Raw genomic sequence first — 25,408 nt, 5'->3', positions numbered from 1 at the left:
CCTGTTCTGGAAAGTTTCTGGTCCTTGCTGTGGGTCACAGAGTTGGGTAGAGTGTTGAGATCAGCCTCTGGCCGATGTGAACAGTGGTGGAAGTGCAGGACTGGTCAGGCTTCATACATGAAGAGCTAAAAACAATTAGAGACAAGTTCATGTATGTGATTTAGTACTCAAGATGACTGGTGAGGTCGGTTGTGACGCAGGAAGGTAGAAGTGCGATCATCACTTGGAGGGGACGGTTGAGGAGGGGTCGTGTGTAGACGGGACTGGGCAGGGATTCACTGCTGAATGAAGTCACTTGGAACTGCTGACCCTGAAGTCAGCATGCTGGGCTTGGGTCCCTCATGACCTAGTGGAGTTGCATGACTTCATTCTATTAGTAAAAAATTCAAGAAGTCTCGGTTGGATTCCAGGGGCTTGATAGTCTCGAAGCCAATGTGTTGAGCTTGATTGGTACTGGGTGTTCTTGTGACTTGATTGGAGTTTGATGTGGTGATGTGTTGAGTTGACTAAAGTCTTGTAGTTGTATTGCTGGGAATCACTGCTCTCGGCTGACAATTATAGTTGTGTAACCAATGAATGGCTACTCGGACACACTAGGGAGGGGTAGTGTGGGTAGTCATGGATGGACAGTCTCCTCTTCGGATTGGTAGCAAACTGCCACCAAGTGGTTATGGATTTCACCACATACCCTCTTCAAGATGACTAGAACTGTAGGTTACACCTGTGGCAGTTGGCAGACCTGGCTGCCACCAGTTATGCATGTCCGAGTCAGATGTTTATGAATAGAAAGTGTGGAGGTCAGTGAGATTGGGTAAGGATTGCCAAGGCTAGTGTCTGTTGGCCACCTTCTTGTATGCATGTAGATCACGTGTCAGGCATGTGATATCGTATTGGTTACTTACCATTGTTTTCCATCCACCATTACTTACATCTCACAATTTTATATTAACTTTAATTTTGTGCTTATATATTGAGGGTGGTGACCAACAAAAGTGGTGTTACCTTGCCAGACCAGGCTCAGTCATGCCCTTCTTGTTACAATGGGGTAATCTCGAGATAAGGGTTGACAAGTTTTACTCACTCATAAGGTGGTTATAGTAATGCTCTTACTGATAACTCAATACCAATCAAGGCAACTCTGGTTAAGGGACCCCACTTTTATTGGTGGCTGTATATGTTTCCTGCCTAATCTTTGATAAGTATTTATTACTACTAATTCAATAGTTGTCTCCACATAATTATAAATATTCATCTGTGACGACAAAAGCAAAAGTTTTGGGTAAGGTGCTTTACTATATACAAAGCTTACATTAAAAACATACCTATATCTTTGTGAGATTGTTTCAACTTTTAGAAAATATGGTAAAATCACACATATATGTACTGTAGTGCAGGGTGCCACTGATAAATTTTATTTTAATATTGCAATCCAAAATGAAGTAAGACTATATATTTTCCTCCTCACAAGGTCACTTGTGTGACTTGTTGATGCAGCAGTTTCAGAAAATGGGATTAATGATGTGGTAAGACAGGTATGCCTGAAGTGTTTAATAAAATGTCAGGATATTTTCTAAGTTTGGAAAGGTATACAAGTCTGCAAAAGTATGAAACATGAGGAAGTCTGATGAGTGGAGTAAATTTGTATACAAGGGTCAGGAATACAGTTCGAGATGAATGTGGGGTTGCATCATAGCCCACTGCCCTGGGTCAGAAACAATGCAGCAAGACACAGCACATCCACAGCAAGGCAGCTTCATTTAATCAGTGACCCACCCCCCTGTCCTTTTGTGCAGAAAAAGAGATGGGAAGAAATCTCTTCGGGTTGTGTCAAAATATCATTCACACATACCCTCTCACCCCCCACCCACTACCTTCTGTGCATCACACCATCATCCATACATTATCCTTCCTCAACAGACATCCCCCCCCCTCTTTCCCCATCCATCCATCCCATCCTTGATCACCCCTCATGTTTACTTCCCCACACCTCATTTACTAATCTTTCTTCACTATTCTTTCCATGCGTCCAAACCATCCCAATGCTTTTTCATCAACCCTATCTCCTCCTTACTCTCTCCAGCCTAGTAACCCTACCATACTTCTCAGACATTTCATCTCAAACACATTTAAACTCTTCCTCTCTCATGTTTCATGTTTCTGCCCATATAGTGCTATTGGCAAATCACTCCTTCAGACATTCTCCTCTTAACATCCATTCCCAAATGTCTATTTCTCATTAACTTTTTAATCCCCCAAGGCATTTACTTGCTTTTCTCAATCTACATTCTACCTCCAGTCCCACTCCCTTTCTTGCCACATTCTCTTCCAAGTATTTAAAGCTATCCACTTCCTCCAGTCTTTCTCCTTTAATACTCCCTTCCAATTTGCTGCCATCCTCTCCCCTTGTACATCTCATCACCTTTTACCCATATTTATTTTCAACTTCTTTCAAGCACCTTCCCAAATTGTCACTAACTTCCTTAATCCCTCCTCTAGTCCTACTACAGGCATTGTCGTCGGTAAACAGCAACTGGCTTATCTCCAATTTTTCTCCATTTTCTGTAATCATCTCCAATACCCAGCCCATTACCCTTGCATTTACCCCTCACACCATCCCATCCATGGCAACATGACACATTCCTGATGAAGTCCCACCTTTACCTCAAACCATTTGCTCTCCATTTTCAATTCTAACACAGGCTCCACTACTCTTGTAAAAACTCTTCCTGCTCGTAATAGCTATCGTCCTATCCCATACATCTGTAGTACCCACTACAGCACCTTCCTGTCTACCCTGTCATGAGCCTTTTCCAAATCTATAACCCCCCCCCCCCCAAAAAAAAAAATATATATATATAAAATATATATATATATATATATATATTCCAGTCCTGGATGGATCAAGGTTTCAATGAGTTATGATTTTTTTCACCACTTTATCCATATAATTAAAGTGGCATTTCATCTTCTGCAATAGTCCATGTCTCTTTGCAAGTGTGCATACATAAATGAAGATATGCTATACATGTGACATTACACACAAATGCACATGTTCACATTTGCACGATACATAGGGTATATCACTTCCTAAGATATTCTAAGCTCAAACAGTACACGTGTTCAAATTTAAATATGATAGTTGGAAATCAAGGATATGGATTAAGTTGGACCTGTACAAGAATTTGAGACTAGTTGTGATAAAAAATTGGTTGGAGAATAGTAGACGGGACCCAATGAATGCTGTTCCTTTCCTGTGTACTACAGTTTGGTAAATGTAGAGCATGTGTGTTGACTTCCACATGTAAACACACATGCTGCATATGTGCTCATGTTTACATGTGGCGATCTCATGGGGAAACTAACATACACACCCCTCCATTTGCTAGTATCACATACTACTAGACTGCCCAATTTTCACAACACAATAACTACCTCCTCTAAAAGCAATGACCATATACTAAATCCAGGGTTACAAGAGTCTAATACCTTTGTCATATAAAACCTCTCTAGCTAAAGCAAATACTTTAGATGTGTAACAGTGGTGAAAGATTAATCACAACTTACCAAAACTACATACATACACACACACACACACACACTTCAGCGAATGGACGGCTTGGATGACGTTCTGAAGAAAACTGAAGTCTGTGGAACCCAACGCAAAGAGAAGTGCCTAGTGTTTTTGCAGGGTGGGGGGGAAATTGCTCGTGGAGTAGTGGGAAAGTAGGGAAAGAGGAAAAGGGGAGGGATTACTGAGGGAAATGGAAGGAAATGAGGAGGGAGTAGACTTGGCCCAGCCAGACAAGCGGAAGGTAAACAAAAGACTGAGTGAGGATGACATGTCTAATAAAAATGTAAAGATTAGAAGTATAGAGAGGAGCAATACAGAAGAAAGTGACGAGAATATGTTCCAGGGATTTAAAGAGGGTGGGGGGGACACAACCCCCGCCCCCCGACTGATAAGACTAGAGGAGAGAGTTGATAAGGTGATCGAGGACTTGGAGCGTAAGTTAGGTAACGTAGACTCCATTTTCCAGAGAATTGAAAGGTTGGAACAACTAGAGAAGGCTAACAGAAACTTAACTGAAGAAATAGAGGACCTAAAAAGACAGTTAGGAAATGTAAAGGAGGAGAATGAGAAATTGAAGAAGAATAGTAATGAAAACAGAGAGAAAATAGCTACAGAAGCTAAAAATTGGAGAATAACTCAAGAAGGGAATAAGGTTTCATTCACTGACATAGTCAAACAGCAATTGAAAGAACATAATGAAGACTCAGTTATTAAAGTGATGAAACAGAAGGAGAATATAGTAAGAGAATTAGCTGACAAAAAGAAATGTATAATTATATTAGGAATGGAAGAGAAACATAACCCAGATAGAACCGCAAGAATCAAGGAGGAAAATGAAAGAGTAAGCAGTTTATTAAAATTAGTCCAGGAAGATGAACCAGAAATTATAAAGGAAATTGAGGAAAAATTCAGACTCGGAAAATATAGTACAGATAAGACCAGACCAATTAAGATTAAATTCAGGTCACAAACAACGGCAGAGAAAATTCTATCCAAGACAGGGAAACTAGCAACAAATGATCAATATAAAAAGGTATGGATAAAAAGAGAAATGAATAAGGAGGAAAGAGAGGCAGAAAAGCAGAAAAGAATTGAAGCTAAGGCAAAAAACGAGGAAAGAACGGAGTCAGAGAAAGAGAGATTCTATTGGAGAGTAGTGAACATGAAAATAAAGCAGTTCGACATACTAAAGAAAAACATAAGGGAAACAGAGAATACAATGGAAGTGGCAGAAAACTAAGAGTGTCTTACACAAATATAGATGGATTGATAACAGGATTGAATGAACTGAATGATTATTTGAAAGAAAAAGAACCGGACATAATGGGAATTGTAGAAACAAAATTAAAAGGCCCACTACCACCCAACAGTGTAGGACATGATACATACAATTATTGGATTAGAAACAGAGAGAAAAAACAAGGGGGTGGAGTTATGTTCCTGACTAAGAAGGATATAAACGTGAAAGGTGTCATATATGGAAAGAATACAGTAGAGATGATTATGATAGAAGTGGAAGACCGAGATAAGAAGAGCAGAAAATTTGTGATCAATTATGTGCCTCCGAAAACAGCCTCATGGGAGGAGAGTGAACATAAAAGTATGTTAGAGGACACAAAGATAGCATTAACTAAAATAATGGAAGACGGAGGAAGAATAGTTATGATGGGCGACTTTAATTGCAAAGAAATCTGCTGGGAAGAAATGACAGTAAAGAGTGGTGATGACTCATGGGGAAATGCTCTACTTGAGATGATTACTGACCATTCAATGACACAATGGATACAAGAGAACACTAGGTATAGAAATGAAGAAGAACCATCGAGGCTAGACTTAATAATTACATCTGAACCTAGAATAGTGGACAAGATTGAATATAAAACACCAATAGGTAAAAGTGACCACATATTGATTGAACTGGAACTTAATGAAGAAAAATATATGAAAAGAAATGAACAATATAGAAAAGGAAGAATGATGTATGAAAAAACAAACTTTGATAAAATAAGAGAATTCTTCCAACAAGAAAACTGGGAAGAAATATACAAAGAAGAAACAACAGTGGAAGAGAAATGGAATATTTTGACAAAAATTTACAAAAAAGGAGTGGAAAAGTATGTCCCAAGACAAAAACAAGAAAAAGAATATGTAAAATGCTGGTACAACAAAAGTTGTAGGGAGTTAAAGGACAAAAGAGACAAAGCCTGGACCAGATGGATAAAAGACAGAAGACCTGAAAAATGGAAAATATATACTGGTTATAGAAATGAATATGTACAAAAGTGCAGAGAGGAAAAAAGAAAATATGAAAAAGATGTTATAGAAAAGTGTAAAGATCAACCAAAACTATTCTACAGATTTGTAAACAATAAACTGAAAAACAAACAAGACTTAGAGAAATTAAGACAAGGAGGAGTTGAATACACTGAGGAAATGGAAATGGCAGAAATTATGAACAAACATTTTAAATCAGTGTTTACAAGGGAAAATATACAACCTGAAGAGATTGAGTGGAAGGAAAAAGTCCCCCCTATGGAAGAAATAGAAGTAACAAAGAATGAAATATTGACACACTTGGGTAATTTTGATGTCAGAAAATCGCATGGGCCAGATGAAATAGCAAACTGGATTCTGAAAGAATGCAGGAATGAACTGGCAGACAAAATACATAGCATAATAAGCAGTTCCTTAAAAGAAGGAAAAGTTCCAGAAGATTGGAAAAAAGCAAATATAGTACCTATATATAAAGGAGGAAATAAAGAAGAACCTACCAACTATAGACCAGTCTCTCTAACAAGTACAATAGCAAAAATATGTGAAAGAATTATCAAAAGTAGATGGGTAAAATACTTGGAAAAAAACAACGTACTAAATCCAAGGCAATTTGGATTCAGACAAGGACGATCATGCGTCACCAATTTAATATGTTTCTATTCAAGGCTAATAGATATAATACAAGAAAGAGATGGATGGGCTGATTGTGCATTTCTAGACCTAAAAAAAGCTTTTGACAAAGTACCACATAAGAAGTTGCTTAAGAAATTAGAATATGAAGGAGGAATACAAGGTAAATTGCTAAATTGGATGGAAGACTTTTTGCAAGAAAGAAAAATGAGAGTAGTGATAAGAGATCAGCACTCAAAATGGAATGAAGTAATAAGCGGTGTCCCGCAGGGAACAGTTCTGGCCCCAATAATGTTTGCTATATATATTAATGATATGGATGAAGGAATTGAAAGCTATATGAGCTTCTTTGCAGATGATGCAAAACTACTGAAAAGAGTGAAAACTGAAGAAGATTGTGAATCACTACAGAGAGATCTAAATAAAGTACAAGAATGGAGTAGGAAGTGGGAGATGGAGTTCAATACAAAAAAGTGTAGTATAATGGAATTTGGAAAAAGCAAAAACAGAATAACAGGATCATATAATTTGGGAGAAGAAGGAATAAAAAAAGTAGAAAATGAGAAGGACCTGGGAGTCATTGTTATGAATAATATGTCACCTGAGAAACATATAAATAAGATTTTTGGAGAAACTTATAATTTAATAAGAACAATCAAAGTGGCATTTACATACCTGGATGAAGAAATGGTGAGGAAAATCCTAATCACCCTGATAAGACCAAGATTGGAATATGCAGCAACGATATGGTCACCAAGTACAAAAAAATGTATAAAAAAACTTGAAAGAATACAAAGAGCAATTACAAAACTGGCACCAACACTCTCAAAACTATCATATGAAGAGAGACTACAAAAACTTAAACTACAGACACTAGAGCAAAGAAGAGAGAGAGAGGAGATTTGATAGCTATTTACAGAATCATGAAAGGCATAGAAATTACTGATAGAGAGAATCTGATAAAATGGGATGACAGAAATACAAGAGGACACGGAAAGAAAATAAAAAAAGACAGCTATAGAAGAGATTTGAAAAAGAACAGCTTTCCTCACAGAGCAATAGACAGTTGGAACAAGTTAGATGAGAAAGTGGTGTGTGCAAAAACAATACATGAATTTAAAAATAGTTTAGATAAAATGAGATATGAAGACGGGACCCCACGAGCATAGCTCCCCTTCCCGTAAAATACAACTAGGTAAATACACATATATATATACCAAATGCTTTTTCCCCTTTACCAGGGAGGTAACCAAAAAACAGTCATAAAATCCACTCCCACACCTTCCATTTTCACATACTCCACTCCCATTCACCCCACTCCCTCCCTCTTATCTTTGATCATCCTGAATGGGTCATCCCTGCATCTCACCCACTGCCCTGGGTCAGAAGCAGTGTCACAAGATACAGCAAGGCCGTTTCATTTAATCAGTGACCCCCCCTCTCATGCAGAAAAAGAGAAGACAGGGAGAAATCCCTTCAGGCTGCATCAATTTATTTTTCACACATACCGGTACTCCCTTACCCCCCAATCCCTTTCATGCATCAGTGTCATCCATACACACCCTGTCCTGTCTTCTCCCTCCACAGACATTCCCCTCTTTCCCAATGTCCCTTTTACCCCATCCATCCATGGTCGCCCCCTCATATTCACTTCTCCCACCTCTCATTTACTAATCTTTCTTCACTAATTCATTTCACGTGTTGAAACCATCCCAATACTCTTTCATCAACCATATCTCCTAACTCCCTTTCCATCCCTGCTCTCCAGCTCACCATTTTCTCACTCTATCCTGCCTAGTAACCCCTATCATACTTCTCAGGCACCTCATCTTTAACACTAACTCCTCTCTTATGTTCCATGTTTCTGCCCCATACAGTGCTGTTGGCACAATAATTTCTTCATACAATCTCCTCTTAGCATCCATTCCCAAATGTCAATTTCTCATTACACTTTATAAACCCCCAAGGCTTTAATTTCTCAATCTACATTCTACCTCCACTCCATTTCCTGCCACATTTGCACCCAAATATCTAAACTCATCCATTTCCTTCAATCTCTCTCTCCCTTAATACTCACAGTCTGCTGCCACTTTCTCCCTTTGTATATCTCATCACCTTACTTTTACTTAATTTATCCTTCCTTATATTGCACACCTTCCCAAACTGTCACTAACATAATCCCTGCTCTGATCCTGCCACAAGCACAGTGTCATCAGCAAACAACAACTGGCTTATCTCCCACTTTTCTCCATTTTCTTTAACAATCTCTAATCCCTGACCCATTACCCTTGCATTTACCTCTCCCTCCAGCCCATCCATGTATGAATTGAACAGCCAAGGCAATATCCCACCTTTACCTCAAACCACTCTATTTCTGATTATAAGTCTCTACTACTCTCGAAAAATTCTCGACTGCTCCAACAGCTTTCCTCCTATACCACATATCTGCAATACTCCCACAGTGTCTTCCTGCCTCCTCTGTCATAAGCTTTTTCCTAAAGCTTTCTCACACATGTCTTACCACAAAAATCTGATCTATGCAACATCTACCTGTTCTAAATCCACACTGTTCCTCACCAATTACTCCCTCTGTTCCTCTTCTAAGGCTGCTTTCACACCAAGGTGGCAAGTGATGAGTGGCACAGTGATTTCAGACCAAAGTAGCATGTCACCACACATTTCAGGGTGGCAGTCCACTTCAGTGCAAGATGGCAGCATTGGATGAGTAGGTTATTGTTGCTTTGATTGGTGCTATAATCAATGCTTAACATACATACATATACCAAGGCTTTTTCACCCTTACAAGGGGGGGTAGCCAAAAAGAAAAAGGCATAAAATCATTCCCACCCATTCCATCCCTGAATACACTCCACACCCCTCCACCCTCCCTCTCATCTTAGCACCTCCTGAATGACGGGTCATCCCTGTACCTTGTCCACTGCCCTGGGTCAGAAGCAGTGTCGCAAGACACAGCACATCCATAGCAAGGCTGCTTCATTAAATCGGCGACCCCCCCTCTCTGTCCCCCATTGCATAAAATGAGAGGACGGGGAGAAATCCCTTCGGGCTGCATCAAAATTTTGCTCACACATACTACCTCACCCCCTCATCCCCCTGTCCATTCCACCTCATGCAATCACAACATCATCCATATACAACCATTCTCCATTCACCCGTCTTCTGCCCTCTCCCGTCCTTCCTCAACAGACATTCCCCTCTTCCCCAAAGCCCCCTTCACCCCATCCATCCACCTCATCCTAGGACGTCCCCTCATGTTCACTCCCTCCACATCTGCCTTAACACAGCTATATATAAAACAAATTCAGGGGAAATACCTGTAGAGCAAAACGTCTGCTATGCAGCTCCATGCCTTGTCTTGTTCATCCTTCAATATATACTGACATGATGTGTCAGACATTTGTATTTCTACACAGCTTCTACAAATTTTGTTAAATAGTTCACTGTCTGGAAGAGACATACTCGTAGTTGTGCACAAGAGCAAGCTCAAAATACAACTGACAACAAAAAAGACAACCATTTCCTACAAGGCTGCATGTCCCTTTTATTAGGCAGTGTTGTCACATGTGCTTACATGAATGTCTAGTCTCTTGAAAACTAATCAACATGTGCCATACATCCAAGTTTTCATTTTATTGTATATTGGGTCTAATAAGTTTGGAAGTGAAAGTTCCATTAAAATTTGTCATCACAGTCCGGGGTGGCAAGTCACACACTTAAAAAGGAGGGGGGGCATGTTCAATGTCAGAGTGGCATGCAAGTCACACGTGGCTCATGCGACAAGTCATGCCACCTTGGTGAGGTTTCATAGATTGCCTATTGTTTGTTTTTTAGTGGTGTCCTACATCCCGTGCCACCTTTGTGTGAAAACAGCCTAATCCTCTCAATCAAAACCCTCCCATAAGCCTTCCCAACTACACTTAAAAAACTGATCCCTCTGAAACTACTACTCGCATACTTGTCTCCATTTCCCTTGTAAAGTGGAACTATACAAGCACTCCTCCGGCACTCTACCCTCTTTTAAACTAACATTAAACCTCACCAGCCAGACCACCATCACTGTACCTCTCTTTTTTTAGACATTCTGCATGACACCCATCCAACCCAGGTGCCTTACCTGCTCTCTTCACCTCATCTTTCCTTATTTCTTCTCCATTTTTCTTACTTGTCACTAATTTTTTTAGCGTTTTCCACTGCAATTACCTTTCCCCCCACTACCCTCCTCCACATTTAGCAACTCCCTAAAATACTCTGCCCATCTTCCTCTTACTACAGTCTCTTCCATTATCATCTCTCCATCTGCACCTTTTGCCTTTTCTTCTCTACTTCATTCACCTCAATTTCTTTCCAATACATATTCTTGTTACTTTAAAAATTATATTGTAACTCTTACCCCATTTCACATCTGCTCTCCTCTTTGCCTCCTTTATCTTATGATTTACTTTTTCTTTTCTTTGTACCTCTCATTTGATTCTCTTGTCCTCTTTTGTAACCAGTCTGTGAATGCTTGCTTCTCTTCAACAACCTTCTTTGCTTCGTCATCCCACCACACTCTACCCTTCCTTCTATTTCCTTCCCTTACCAATATTACTACATATTAGTCTTCCATTTGTGTAATGAAAGTATACATTCACTCAAATGTGACATTTCCTTTAGATACACCAAACAATATCACAGGCCAGTTTCCATAATTATGGTCAAGTGTCAAGCTTACAATTAAACTTTTTTTTCTTCTTGGCACTATCTGATCTTACCAATAAAATCTGTCCACTCCTTTCATTGTTCTGAACCCACAGTCATGTATTGAGTATGCAAGTATTCAAAACATTCGGGTCTTTGACTACGAACTCCACAGACAGCATACCTGCAGTTACTTTATTATCAGAATCACTATATTGTTCATAAAAGTGGACATGTGTGCACGGTAGGATGTATACAAAGTTGTTTAAATTAAAGTGGATAACCAAGCAGTACTTTTATTTAACCTGGAACATAAAAATAGCATTTAAATGTAACAAAATTAATATATTTAATATTGACTTTTTATACCATATACAGTGCATTTATATAAAGAAAACATGTCCAAACTAATTGCCAGACACTCTATACTGCAGAAAATGTAAATTACTTCCTAGGCTATTTATATATATACACCAAAGGTTTCTTCCCCCTTATAAGAGTGGTAGCCAAGTCAAAGGCACACACCCACTACCAACCCTTTGGGCTGGTCAAAATATCCATACACAACCATCCTCCACTCCCATATCCTGTTGGCCCTTCAAGTTCACTCTATCTCGGCTTTCCACACCTCTATTGCTCATCTCTCTTCACTCGTTCTTTCCACAAGTCCAAACCATCCCAACAATCTGTCATGAGCCCTAACTCCCTTACCACTCCTACTTTCTTCCTCACCTCTTCATTTCCCACTCTATCCAACCTTGTAACCCCTACCATACTTCACAAACATGTTTATTTCTGGTTCTTGTAAGTTCCCAGTCCTCAGCCCTTCACATATTCTTTGCATCCATTCCCAGATGTCCATTTTTTATGACACTTTCCAATCCTAAGACATTTATTTTCTCTTAATTCACATTTTACCTCCACCCCAACTCCTCCATTTCCTGCCACATGTGACCCCAAATACTTAAAACTATGTACTTATCCAGCCTCTCTCCTTTAGGACTTGCTTCAAATTCACTGCCATCCTTTCCCCTTGTACATCTCATCAACTTGTTTGTACCCACATGTAGCTTCAACTTTCTCCTATCACATACCTTCCTAAGCCCTTAACAGCTTTCCTTCATTCCCATGTATCTGCAATACTTCCCAGTCACAGTTTTAATCCCTCTTCTAACACTGCCACATGTGCAGTGTCATCTACAAACAATTAGTTCACCCACTTCTCACCACTAACCACCTTACCCATTGTCCTCACATTTACCTCCTGTACCACCCCATCCATATACACACTGAACAGCCATGGGGACATGATACAACCTTGATGCAGCCCCATTTTAATCTCAAACCACTTTCTCCCTTTCCAATCCTAATGTAGGCTCTACCATTCTTGTAAAAACTATTGACTACCCTAACAGCTTTCCTACAATCTCATGTATCTGCAATACCCGCAGTTCTTGTTTACCCTTTCATAAGCCTTCTCCTAAAGAATGTTATTTATTCTGCAACAGATCTATGTTCCTCCCATGTTGCCATTCCTAAATACATGGGAGTAGAGTGTCTCCTGCAAGAGACCTAGGGCCATGGACTTCTCTCCTTGTTTGCAATTCCACCACAAAGCAGCCACAACCAAGTGATTGACTGAACAAGGGCTTTGAAAAATCTACCTCCCTTGTCACAGGACTTGGCTAGAAGAATGAATTTAATGTTAGGTAGTGGTAGGGAACTTAACCAACTTAATATAGTCTCAATTAGCTGTCTCATTCAAGGTCTTGGGGACCACTACCTGGGAGGTGGTGTGACAACAGCTTGTCTTCCAGGTGTCCAGTCCCCAAATCCTGTCTCGAGACCTTTCCACCATCTAGGACACAAGGTCAAGAGAGCTGCAAGACCCCATGATTCAGGACAGGCATAAGACACCTGGACAAGTAAACCTCTCCTTAATGCAATTTGAACATAAATTATCTGCGCATTCACCGTATTCCTGTTTATGGATTGCCAATCCATTGCCCCATGTCTTTCCTGCAAGAGACTCGCTACTTTAATTCATGGATTAGGCTAAGAATATCAGCAACTGCATGACAATAACTACTGTCTGGTTAGTGTGTCTATGGCAAAGTTTGGGATTTGGTATTGAGGTTTACTCCCCGGTGGCAACAATGTCCCTCATATCCACTGCCCATGGCTCCAGTCATGTTGTAATGTAGATACAATTATTGCAGCAGCTATGCACACACAGTGCTAACTGGTGATGGGCAGGATAGGCAGGGACATTGTGGTAGCCCTTCAAAAGAAGGGTGGATGGGATGCCAACCCCTACCATCTTGTTCACAACGCCATGCCAATGCGGAATGCCCACCCCATCAAGTGAAAGTAAAAAGAGATAGTGAAAATGGAAGAGAATAATAGAGAAAGAGAGAGAAAAGAAAAAGAAAAAAAGAAAAAATATATACACACACCAAAAAAAAAAAAAAAAAAAAAAAAATAATAATAATACATACATACATATACCAAAGGCTTTTTCTCTCTTACAGGGGAGGTAGCCAAAGTCAAAGGCATAAATCCACTCCCATTTCATTCCCACATACTCCACTCCCATTCACCACCACTCTTGCCTTCCTCTTTTCTTGGCTCCTGGGTGACTGGTCATCCCTGCATCTCACCACTGCCCTGGGTTAGAAGCAATGCAGCAAGACACAACACACCCATAGCAAGGCCACTTCATTTAATTGGAAATCCCCCTCTCCATCCCCTCATGCAGAAAAAAAGAACATTGGAAGAAATCCCTTCAGGCTGCATCAGAATATATTTCACACATACTCACTAACCCCCCCACCAATATCCCCCACCTACTCCCTTCCATGCATCAAAATCCATACACAACCATTCTCCACTCACCCCATCTTCTGTCTTTTCCCTGTTTTCTCAACAGACATCCCCTTCTTTCCCAATGCCCCTTTTACCTCGTCCATCCATCTCATCCTTGGTCACCCCCTCATGTTCACTCCACCCACCTCTGCCTTCCACATTTCTTTCATTAATCTTTCTTCACTCATTCTTTCCATGTGTGCAAACCATCCCAATACTCTTTCATCAACCCTATCTTCCAAACTCCTTTTCAGCCCTGCTCTCCTCCTTGTCTTCTTGTTTCTCACTCTATCCAATTGAGTAACCCCTACCATACTACTTAACCCATTGACGACGGGTATCATGTATACATGTCATAGCAGAATTGCCACAGACGACGGGAGCATGTATAGGTGACATGACACTTGCCGACGGGGAAGTCATCCATAGCTGCACGAGTTGTTTTGGTACTAACGCCGGGCAACATGTATTGATGATTTCTCTACCGAAACGACGGGATATCATACATGCATGCCATATTTTTTATTTATTTATTTATTTATTTTTTATCTATTTATTTATTTTATTTATTTATTATTTATTTTTTATTCGTTCTACTTATTGTTCCCCCCATCCCTCTCCTCCTCCACCTCCCACACGCGAACCTGAAACAGTGGGGAGGGGGGGGATGGAGGGTATGCTCCCCCCCTATCCCATGGGAGGGGGGATTCCCTCCTCTACCCCCGTTTCTCTCCTCCTCCACCTCCCATACACGAACTGGAGCCAATGGGGAGGGGGGGGAGGGGGGTATGATTCCTAACTCCATTTCCCACCCTACCCCCCCCCCCATCCCACTTTCCTTACACCAATTAGTGAAGGGGATATCATGGGAGGGGGGTATGCTTCCTAACTCCATTTCCCCTCCTACCCCCCCTACCCCCCAACCGAGGTTACAACAGGAGATCCTAGGCCTCTCTCGCCACTCGCTAGCCTGACATCATGCCACGCAAGCAACTCTCAACCGCTGCCTCAACCCCTGCCTGTTCTGGTGCTGACCCTGGTTCAGCTCAGCCTTCCACTTCTGGTCTTAGAGCCAAGAAGAGGACCCAGCGTCTTTCAACCCCTAGGCCTGACTCTTATGTTGACGACCCGGCAATTGCTACTCGACCTCCTCCTGCCTCAACCTCAACCCCTGCCCGTTCTGGGGCTGACCCTGGCTCAGGTCAGCCTTCCACTTCTGGAGTTAGAGCCAAGAAGAGGACCCGACGACCTTCAACCCCTAGACCTGACTCTGACTCGGAGGTAGACGACCCGGCACCTGTTACTCGTCCTCCTGCTACATCTCAACAACCTGCCACAAATGTAAGTGTGAAAATTTATGTTTGAAATGTAATTATTTTGATTGTAATATAAATGTGTGACAGTTTTCACATACACGTGCGAGATGCATATTTTATGTGATCTATTTTGTATATTTCAGGTCCCAGACTCTGACTTGGAGCTGGATACAGGGGGTGACGATGTCTTGCAGCTTCGGTCGGACAACTCTTCGTCAGAAGAAGAGGAGTGGTCTGACTTGGATTATGTGGACTTCACCCCATCAGACAACGACCCTAACACCTCGCAGGATTCAATCCCATCTGACGTCCCTCTTGCCAATATTCGTCAGGAAATGTTCAAGAGGAATGCTCCCGGGACCCCATCCTTCGTGTGGAAAAAGGCACAAAATATCCCACGGGTGAATGGTTTTTCAGCCTATCCAGGTGTAACACCATCCCTGGATGAGGAATCATCTGCCTGGGATATTTTTAGGACCCTCTTCCCAGACCATCTGTTGGACATCATGGCTGATGAAACCAACAGATATGCTCAGCAGCACCCACCCACCAGTTCCAGCCACATGAAGGATTGGGAGCCCATAACACCAAGGGACATAAGGACGTTTATGGGATTGAAGATGTTGATGGGCATCCACAGGCTCCCAGACCAGCGGGACTACTGGTCGAAAGACGAGTACTTGGGAGTCAACATTTTTAGAAAAAGTATGCCTCGTGATACTTTTAGTAAGATTGCCACCCACCTGCACTTCACCAACAACGAGGAACAACCCGATAATGACAAGCTCTGGAAGCTCCGCCCCGTCATTGATACCTTCACCGAGACGTTCCGTTCAGCCTACGTGCCCAGCAGAGAAATCACAGTTGATGAGTCCATCCTGCGGTACCGAGGGCGTCACCACGCAATTCAGTACAACCCCACCAAGAGGGGCCGCTTTGGCTTCAAAGCCTATAAGCTCTGCGTGAGTGACGGTCCAGCAGCTGGCTACACATGCTCCTTCAAAATATATATGGGGCAGGAGGACAGGGGAGATGTGCCAACCTCCCAGAAAGTTGTCGTCCAACTGATGGAGTGTGCCAGACTGTTGGATAAGGGGTATAATTTGTACTTGGACAACTGGTACAGTTCCCCTTCCCTCTACCACTACCTGCAGTCCAGGAGGACAAACGTGGTGGGCACTGTACGGCTGAACCGTAAATACATGCCACGTGATCTGGAGGCCAATAGGCGGGGTGATATTGACTTCCGATCCAGTAAAACCGGGATGTTGGCACTCCAGTGGAAGGACAAGAGAGTTGTCACCATGCTCTCCACTGTTCACACCAGTGAGACTACAGAAGCCGGCCAGGACAGGAGAGGGAACGTGAAAGTAAAACCGAAGGCAGTGGTGGACTACTGCAACGGTATGAAGGGGGTCGACCTCTCCGACCAGCTGGCAAAGTATTATGCTATCCCCAGGAAGGTAAACAAGTGGTATATCAAGCTTTTCTACCATTTGCTTGATTGCCTCGTAGTGAATACGTACTGTCTGTACAAGCAGCTGGGTGGAACAACATCCCAGAAAAATATGAGGCTTGGCCTGGTGGATAGACTACTGAACTTTGACCGTCGGAGAGGTCGCTCCAGAACCCCCTCGGTCCCTCCATCTGCCAACGGTATGGACACGCGGGTCCATATCCTGGTGGACACACCTGGCCGGAAGTTCCGACGCTGCCATGGCTGCTGGGAGCAGTCAAAGAAGAGGAAGATGGTGAGGTATATGTGCAGGGAGTGTAACCTCAGCTTCTGCCCTGCCTTCTGCTTCAACCACCACCACGGCCTCCAGTAGCACAGGTTGACGTGCAGGTGGGAGGCAGCTAATAGAATAGGATAGATTTTTTTTTTTATAGGTTTAGTGGATAGGGACCTCTCAGATGGAATGAACCTTGACGTGGTTGAGAGGCTGAGTAACCAATATGGTAAAACATATTGGTGAAACCAATACATTCCAAATAGTATATAAAACAATCCATGTATTCAACTAAATAAAGATTTTCTGTTCTCGAGAGAGTGTCGCTATTGAAGAGGATGAGCTAAAGAATAGAAGATGGATTGACAGTTCAGAGGTCTTTGGCGGAGAAGAAGAAGAAGAAGAAGAAGAAAATGATGAGAACCAAAAGCCGAACAGAAAACGGGTGGAAAAATTTGACGTAAAACACTGTCCCAAACGACGGGATGACATCTATAAATGCATAAACAATAAATCAATTTGCTGTAATGTTTACAGGCTTCAGTAAAAGACAAAATAGTATTAGACAATTTCATATTGTAATATATCTAGTACTTGATAATAAATTATATAATATATTATATAATGTATCATTATCATGGCCGATTCTCAAGTAATATGCCTCATAAACTCAACCTTATCAACCTCGAAAGTATTTTATATACAAAGCTGTATCGCCAAAGAAGGCAAACAGACACGAAAGGAAATTATTGTGTGAGGACTATACAATGTCGTCCGCCACTGTAGAGCGCCGGCATGAGCGTTACCGCTCGTTTTCTGTTGCCCGGAATACGGTGCTGCCAAGCCTACACCCGCCCCGTCGTCAATGGGTTAAGCCATCTCAAACACATTTAAACTCCCCCTCTCTTATGTTCCATGTTTTTGCCCCATATAGTGCTGTTGGCACAATCACTCCTTTGTACAATCTCTCTTAGCATCCATTACCAAATGTCTTTCTCTTTACACTTTTTAATCCAAGGCATTTTCTTGTTTCTCTCAATCTACATTCTACCTCCATTCCCTCCTTTCCCACCATATTTGTCCCCAAATCTCTAAAGCTATCCACTTTTCTAGCCAATCTCCCTAAACACTTGCTTCCAATTTGCTGCCATCTTTCCCCTTGTACATCTAATCCCCTTTTACTCACATTTATCTTCGACTTCCTTCTTTCACACACCTTCCCAAACTCTGTCACTAACTTCCTTAATCCCTCCTCTGCTCCCACTACAAGTACAGGGTCATCAGCAAACAAGAACTGGCTTGCCTCCCATTTTTCTCTATTTTCTTTAACCACCTTCAATCCCCTGCCCATTATCCCTGCATTTACCTTTCACACTGCCCCATCCATGTATAAATTGAACAGCCATGGCAATGTGACACATCCCTAGCGAAGACCAACTTGATCTCTCCATTTCTAATTCCATCACAGGCTCTACTACTCTCGTAAAAACTCTTCACTGCTCTTAACAGCTTTCCTCCTATCCCATATATCTGCAACACCGTCATAAGCCTTTTCCAAATCCATAGAGGACCAAGAAACATTCCTACCTTTTCCTAAGGCTTTCTCACATATCTCCCTTACCACAAAAATCTGATCCACACAACCCCTATCTTTCCTAAACCTACTGTTCCTCTCCTGATCCTCTCAATCAAAACCCTCCCATAAGCCTTCCCAACTACTCAACTGATCCCCTATGCACACCTTGTGTCTACCTCCTTGAAACATCCCCATTCCTCCTCCACCCCTAATTCTACTCTATCCTTCACTCCCTATTCTTTTCTCGGCTTCTCGTACTCTTTTTCTCATTTAAGCAGTTTATTCTAAGTACCTCCCTACCTTCTGTCCTTTTCCTCTTTCTCCATCTATCCTTCAGTCTCAACTTACTTTCCACCACATGTCCTGATATTCCCCCACTCTTTCCCCCAGGAACATATAAATCCAAAACACTTTCTACTCTTCTCCTGGTTACCACTATATTGTCCATTAAAGCCCAATCTACCACCCTTCCATCCACCACCCTCTCTTCACTCCTGAAACCCTCCCCACTGTGCTTCCAAACTCAAATTCACCCCTCTCTTTCAACTTGTTTTCACTCAATTACGACACATCCATCTTCTAACAAACATACTGCCTATTACTTCCTTTTTACTCTCATCTGTACCACACCCATGCACATTAAAACTTTAGGATTTTGGTAGGAAAACTCCTCCCAGACCCTCTTAAAATAAATACATAAAAACAAAAATAAGTACATACATATACCAAAGGCTTTTTCCCCCCTTACAAGGGAGATAGGCAAAAAGAAAAAGAACCATTCCCACTCATTCCATCCCTAATACACTCCACTCCCCTCCACCCTCCCTCTTATCTTTGCACCTCCTGGATGACAGGTCATCCCTGCATCTTGTCCACTGCCCTGGGTCAGAGGCAGTGTCGCAAGACACAGCACATCCACAGCAAGGCCACTTCATTAATCAAATAAAAATAAGTAAATAATATTAGTATAAATGAATATAAAGTGCGAGAAATACAAGAGAAAGTACAAGTGAAAGAGCGAGAGACAAATAGCATCAGTTCTGTAATCACTCATTCAAGGGAACATTATGCAGAGGTGCTTTATAACAGCCTTCTCACCATCATTCATCTTTCCTTGCACAAAACATTTTCACTTTAAATGCTCATATCCATGAGTTTTTCAATTAATACATATATAAATTATATAGACCATGGACTAAAATCTACTGTTTCCAAATTTGCTGATGATACAAAACTGTGCGGAGTGGCAAATGATCACTCAAACCAATTAGATATTCAAGAAGATTTAGATCAATTACAGCAATGGTCTGAAAAGTGGCTAATGAAATTTAACACAAGTAAATGCAAGGTAATGCACATCGGTAAAAATAACAGTAAGTACGATTACAAGTTATTTGGAAATTCGTTAACAAAGGTGGATAGTGAAAAAGATCTCGGCGTAATTATCAGTAATGACCTCAAATGATCCAAGCAGTGTATTTCAGCCTCTGAGAAAGCAAATAAGATTCTGGGACTGATTGCACGATCTTTTGATTTCAAAAGTCCATCACTCATTAACAAGCTATATAAATTGTTAGTTCGTCCACATTTGGAATATGCTGTTTCCGTATGGTCACCGAATCTCATTAAAGACATTGACAGACTGGAAAAAGTACAACGGCGAGCCACAAAACTGATTCCAAATATCAAAAATAAATCATACGAAAATCGACTAAAACACATGAATCTGTTTTCCCTAAAAAAGCGTAGGCTCAGAGGTGACTTGATACAGGTCTTTAAGATTTTAAAGGGAATTGACATCAAAAGTGACAAAATTCTCACACTGAATGAGAATCAGACAAGAAACAATGGTCTCAAACTGTCCGGAAATAGATTCAATTTGGAAGTGGGTAGAAACAACTTTGCCAACCGTGTAGTTAATGAATGGAATAAACTTCCTGCACAGGTAGTGCAATGTAGTTCAGTTCGAAGCTTTAAGAATCATCTAGATAAATACCTAAGTAAGATGCTGTAATGATTATAATTTATCTTATATTATTTATTTTTGTTTTGTTTTCATTTGTCTGTCTGATTTTCATTTATTATTAGTTATATGTCAATTTATTATTATTTACTATTTACCTGTTTGTTTATTATTTAACTATACCTATGCATTTATTCATGTATTTTATTTATTTACATTATTATAGTTTTTATCTATTATTTTATTATTATGATTTTTTTCGCATCCGACCTAGATATGGATCAAAAGGTCTCCTGTCGGCATGCTCTGCCTTTGTAATTCTATGTAATCCTTTGTAATTGGCAGTTGTTGACATGTCTATCAAAAGAAACAATGAGTGGAGTTTTTATTAGCATGAAATTTCACTTGTTAGTGCTTCATCAAGTACATGATAAAGCTCTAGCAAGTGAAGCAATGTACTAATAAGGTTCTTTACTTTGTTTCCCCCAATCAAGCAGTACTTCTCTAACAAGGAGAGCTAAGTCAACTGTGCCTGTACATCATACATATACCAAAGGCTCCCCCCCCCCTCCAAGGGTATTAGCCAAAAAACAAGGACATAAAACCCATGAGGAAAGATTAGTAAAAGAGGTGTGGAAAGCAGAGGTGGAAGGAGTGAACATGAGGGGGCAACCTAGGACGAGATGGATGAATGGGGTAAATGGGGCACTGGGAAAGAGGGGAATGTCTGTTAAGGAAGGCCAGGAGAGGACAGAAGATAGGGGTGAATGGAGAATGGCTGTGTATGGATGATGCTGTGATGCATGAGGGGGAGTAGGTGGGGGATGGGGGGGTGATGGAGTATGTGTGAAAATAAATTGACAGAGCCTGAAGGGATTTCTCCCAGTCTTCTCCATTTCTGCATGAGGGGATGGAGAGGGGGGGTCACCAATTTAATGAAGCAGCCTTGCTGTGGATATGCCGAGTCTTGCGAAACTGCTTCTGACCCAGGGCAGTGGGCAAGATGCAGGGATGACCCATCATCCAGGAGGAGCCAAGATAAGAGGGAGGAAGGGGGGGTTGGATGGAAGTGAAGTATGTGGGTGAGGAATGGGTGGGAGTGGCTTTTATGCCCCCCCACCCCCTTTTTCTACCTCCCTTGTAATGGGGAAAAAGCCTTTGGTATATGTATATACTTCACATTTTTAATTACCATAATGTCAACAACCATTGTCCAGATCACTTTATTCAGCTGAGAGGGTTAGATTCAGGAGAAAATGGCAATCAGGATTCCACTTTCCTGAGAACCTGCCCCCTTAATTTAAGTCTGCAGAGGGTGTTCTTGGATTAAAGGGTGTTAAAGCAACATCCTCACTGCTACAGTCCCATCCTTACACATGCACACATATACAAGTCAATCCACTACAAAGGACAAGAGGGGCCTATTCCGCTTTTTCATGGCGTTGTGCTTACCTCACGAAGTCTGCAGCTTTCTATTCATCCGGGATTTCACGAAGACCCTCCTCAACCTCCTCGAGAATGTCTACTGGGGCCTTGTGGTCAATGGTGCAGCCCACACTCCTCGCTGTACCCAATACCTCTTTGACAGTTCCCGTAAGTGTAATTGACTGTGATCGTGGCCTCATTGTCCTGGCAATTTCGAGGACTTCGTCAAAGGTGACATTGCCGTTGTGCTTGACATGCTTCACCTGCAAGACAAAGAAAATGGAGTTGCAGTGGTTTTCAACAAAGGTGGTGAGGAGCCTTTACCAGGAGGTGCATGGCTGCAGCCTAAGTGGTTATCTCTGCAATATGCACTGCTGGGATAGGAACAATCACTGCTAGGAATCTGAAAGAAGGACTAGATTCAAGCTCACAACTATGTGAATGGGAGATCAACATGCTTCTGATTACACCACCAGAGCACTAATCTTCAACAAAGAACAGAAATTATCCAGTCAGTGATTTGGTCCATAGCAGGTCTACACAATCTGTAGAGTTGAAACATGCCATAGATGCTTCCTAGAGAAAATTTATGCTTTTCAGCATGATCCAAATTCTGCTGAATAAAAATGAATGGCATTCACTAAACACAACAGCCATGTGTTAGCTACAACAAAATCTACAGTAGCTCATGGTCCAACTCCTGAATAAACAAGTTGATCAATCAATCCATTGCTCCAGGTCTCTTGCAGGATTTCAAACATCCATTAACCTCTTCAATGCAAGTCAAGTTCTTGTGCACAGCATCGGATGCCTGAGGTACAATGATTGATGCATCACAATACTCACATTATAAAATATATCACTGTTGTATTATTTATTCTCTTTCACTGAGTAATAATAAATACAGAAAACATGATCAAGCCAGTTCATACATTTCAGTGGTCACTCAACCACAACTACAGAATAAATATAATCAAGATGCCAACATCAACATCCTCATACATCCACTCATGCCTCATGATGCCTATGTAGGCATCATCATATGGAAGGGATTAAATTACTTCTGGAAGTACACCCAGCACCCAAAATTACTTTCCACATACAGCATATGCTTACTTCCATTATGTTGGTAGTACTGTTAAAGGGCAGACTCAGGGCTTATGACTCAATATGTGCTCCACATTGCCTGTTGCATTAATAGCAATTTGCAGCCTATTATACATGTTGAGTCAGTGGCCATGGCACTCCCTTTTCAGTGCTAACAACTTTATGAATGTAGTGAGTGAGGAGAGAGTGAGTGAGGAGAGAGTGAGTGAGGAGAGAGAGAGTGAGGAGAGAGAGAGAGAGTGAGGAGGGAGAGAGAGTGTGAGGAGGGAGAGAGAGTGTGAGAGAGTGAGAGAGGAGAGAGAGAGTGAGAGGAGAGAGAGAGTGAGAGGAGATAGAGAGAGAGGAGATAGAGAGAGAGAGGAGATAGAGAGAGGAGATAGAGAGTGAGAGAAGAGATAGAGAGTGAGAGAGGAGATAGAGAGTGAGAGAGGAGATAGAGAGTGAGAGAGGAGAGAGATAGAGAGTGAGAGAGGAGAGAGATAGAGAAGAGAGAGTGGAGAGATAGAGAAGAGAGAGTGGAGAGGGAGAGAGAAGAGAGAAGAGAGTGAGGAGAGAAGAGAGTGAGGAGAGAGAGAGTGAGGAGAGAGAGAGTGAGGAGAGAGAGAGTGAGGAGAGAGAGAGTGAGGAGAGAGAGAGAGAGAGAGAGAGAGAGAGAGGAGAGAGAGAGGAGAAAGAGAGAGAGAGAGGAGAAAGAGAGTGAGAGAGAGGAGAAAGAGAGTGAGAGAGGAGAAAGAGTGAGAGAGGAGAGAGAGAGGAGAGAGAGAGGAGAGAGAGAGGAGAGTGAGAGAGGAGAGAGTGAGAGAGGAGAGAGTGAGAGAGGAGAGAGTGAGAGAGGAGAGAGAGTGAGAGAGGAGAGAGAGTGAGAGAGGAGAGAGAGTGAGAGAGGAGAGAGAGGAGAGAGTGAGAGAGGAGAGAGAGTGAGAGAGGAGAGAGAGAGTGAGTGAGAGAGGAGAGAGAGTGAGAGAGGAGAGAGAGTGAGAGAGGAGAGAGAGTGAGAGAGGAGAGAGAGTGAGAGAGGAGAGAGAGTGAGAGAGGAGAGAGAGTGAGAGAGGAGAGAGAGTGAGAGAGGAGAGAGAGAGTGAGTGAGAGAGGAGAGAGTGAAAGAGGAGAGAGAAAAATTCCCCTGCCTCTTGTATGCATTGCAAGTATAGTATTGAGTATGGCACACTTCTGAGCATTATCAAACCCAATTCCACTTCTACAGCTCTGCCCACCTCAAGTTAGATGTTCAAAATGGCTGAAGCTGATGAGCCGCCCTAGGTGAAATTTAAAGTTAATTCCAAATTGATTTCATTGAAAAAGTTGCATAAATGCAGTTCACCCCAATGAACAAAAACATTATTGTAAACTGTATGGTGGGTTAGTTTAATTGGTTAGGGTTGGTTTGTCTAGCTTAGGTTTAGTTAATAGCTCATCATAATAGCAAATACAACACAAATGACTTGATGCTATATTCGCTATTATTATGATCAGCTTTGAACATGGCACTGATGCGAGTGGTGACATTGCATTTGCAAATACTCTGGACACTGCCATATTCCTAGCCATGAAAAATTCTAAATTGGAGTATAGCTGCAGCTGCCGTACCTATATCCTGCACGTATTTATAATTCTTCAATTAAACTTACAAGAGCAGGAGGGGGAAATTGATGAACACCATTAGTACCTTATAAATACACATGTATACTTTTTTTTTTATCAAGGGTTCTTTAAACTTATTTCACCTTATAAAAGAATAGTGGGTCAATGCTTCCTATTCTGCATTTATATGGTATTTTTTAGCCTTTTAGCGTCTACATTTTTAGCAAGCTTACTTTGGCTGCTGAGTATGGTGGTCCCTTCTGGCAACAATTAATAGTCCTACTTCTCCGTTGCTACACACGGCAAATTAATTTATCCTTTGTATTCGCCAACCAACGTAATCTGTGATTATGGTGATAAAACTGACTGTTGATTTACTTAACTATGCCTTGCTGAATACTACACGAGTGGGGACGGTGTTACAGAATGGACCGCTCCAATTACACCAAAACACATTCATAGTATTAAATTCCTCATAATTAACCCTTTAGTTCCCTATATCCAAGTTTTACGTTAATTATGACTACAATCAGGCGGTCTTATTCAGATGAGGTAACTAAACCGATATTAACGTCATTTTCGGTACGAAGTTTACTTGCGTATGGTTCACTGCCACAAATAAAATAAATATTTGTAATTTATATAATATCCATAAAATAATACGATGTATCA

The 25,408-nt window shown here is 41.5% G+C and overlaps 1 protein-coding gene across 4 annotated transcripts in view; it reads right to left on the bottom strand.

Moving 5' to 3' along the window:
* LOC143026503 (large ribosomal subunit protein uL11-like) overlaps positions 1–25,408 on the bottom strand; it is a 49,489-nt gene that overhangs the window by 17,061 nt on the left and 7,020 nt on the right. The window contains exons 4-5 of one of the 4 annotated variants that reach the window (XR_012966493.1): positions 22,076–22,311; positions 1–125 (exon numbers count right to left, since the gene is read on the bottom strand). Coding sequence is in view for 3 of the 4 variants with exons in the window: in XM_076187021.1 (XP_076043136.1) it covers positions 22,096–22,311 (216 nt within the window). In the remaining variant the exon portion in view is untranslated. Of the gene's footprint in view, positions 126–11,337; positions 13,091–22,075; positions 22,312–25,408 lie in introns of those variants that run through there. The other 3 variants (XM_076187020.1, XM_076187022.1, XM_076187021.1) reach the window with 3 other exon arrangements.

Source organism: Oratosquilla oratoria, chromosome 6 (genome assembly GCF_046742065.1).
Source record: "Oratosquilla oratoria isolate Oo_2021 chromosome 6, ASM4674206v1, whole genome shotgun sequence".
Classification (NCBI taxonomy): domain Eukaryota; kingdom Metazoa; phylum Arthropoda; class Malacostraca; order Stomatopoda; family Squillidae; genus Oratosquilla; species Oratosquilla oratoria.
This window is presented reverse-complemented; position numbering and strand designations above follow the sequence as displayed.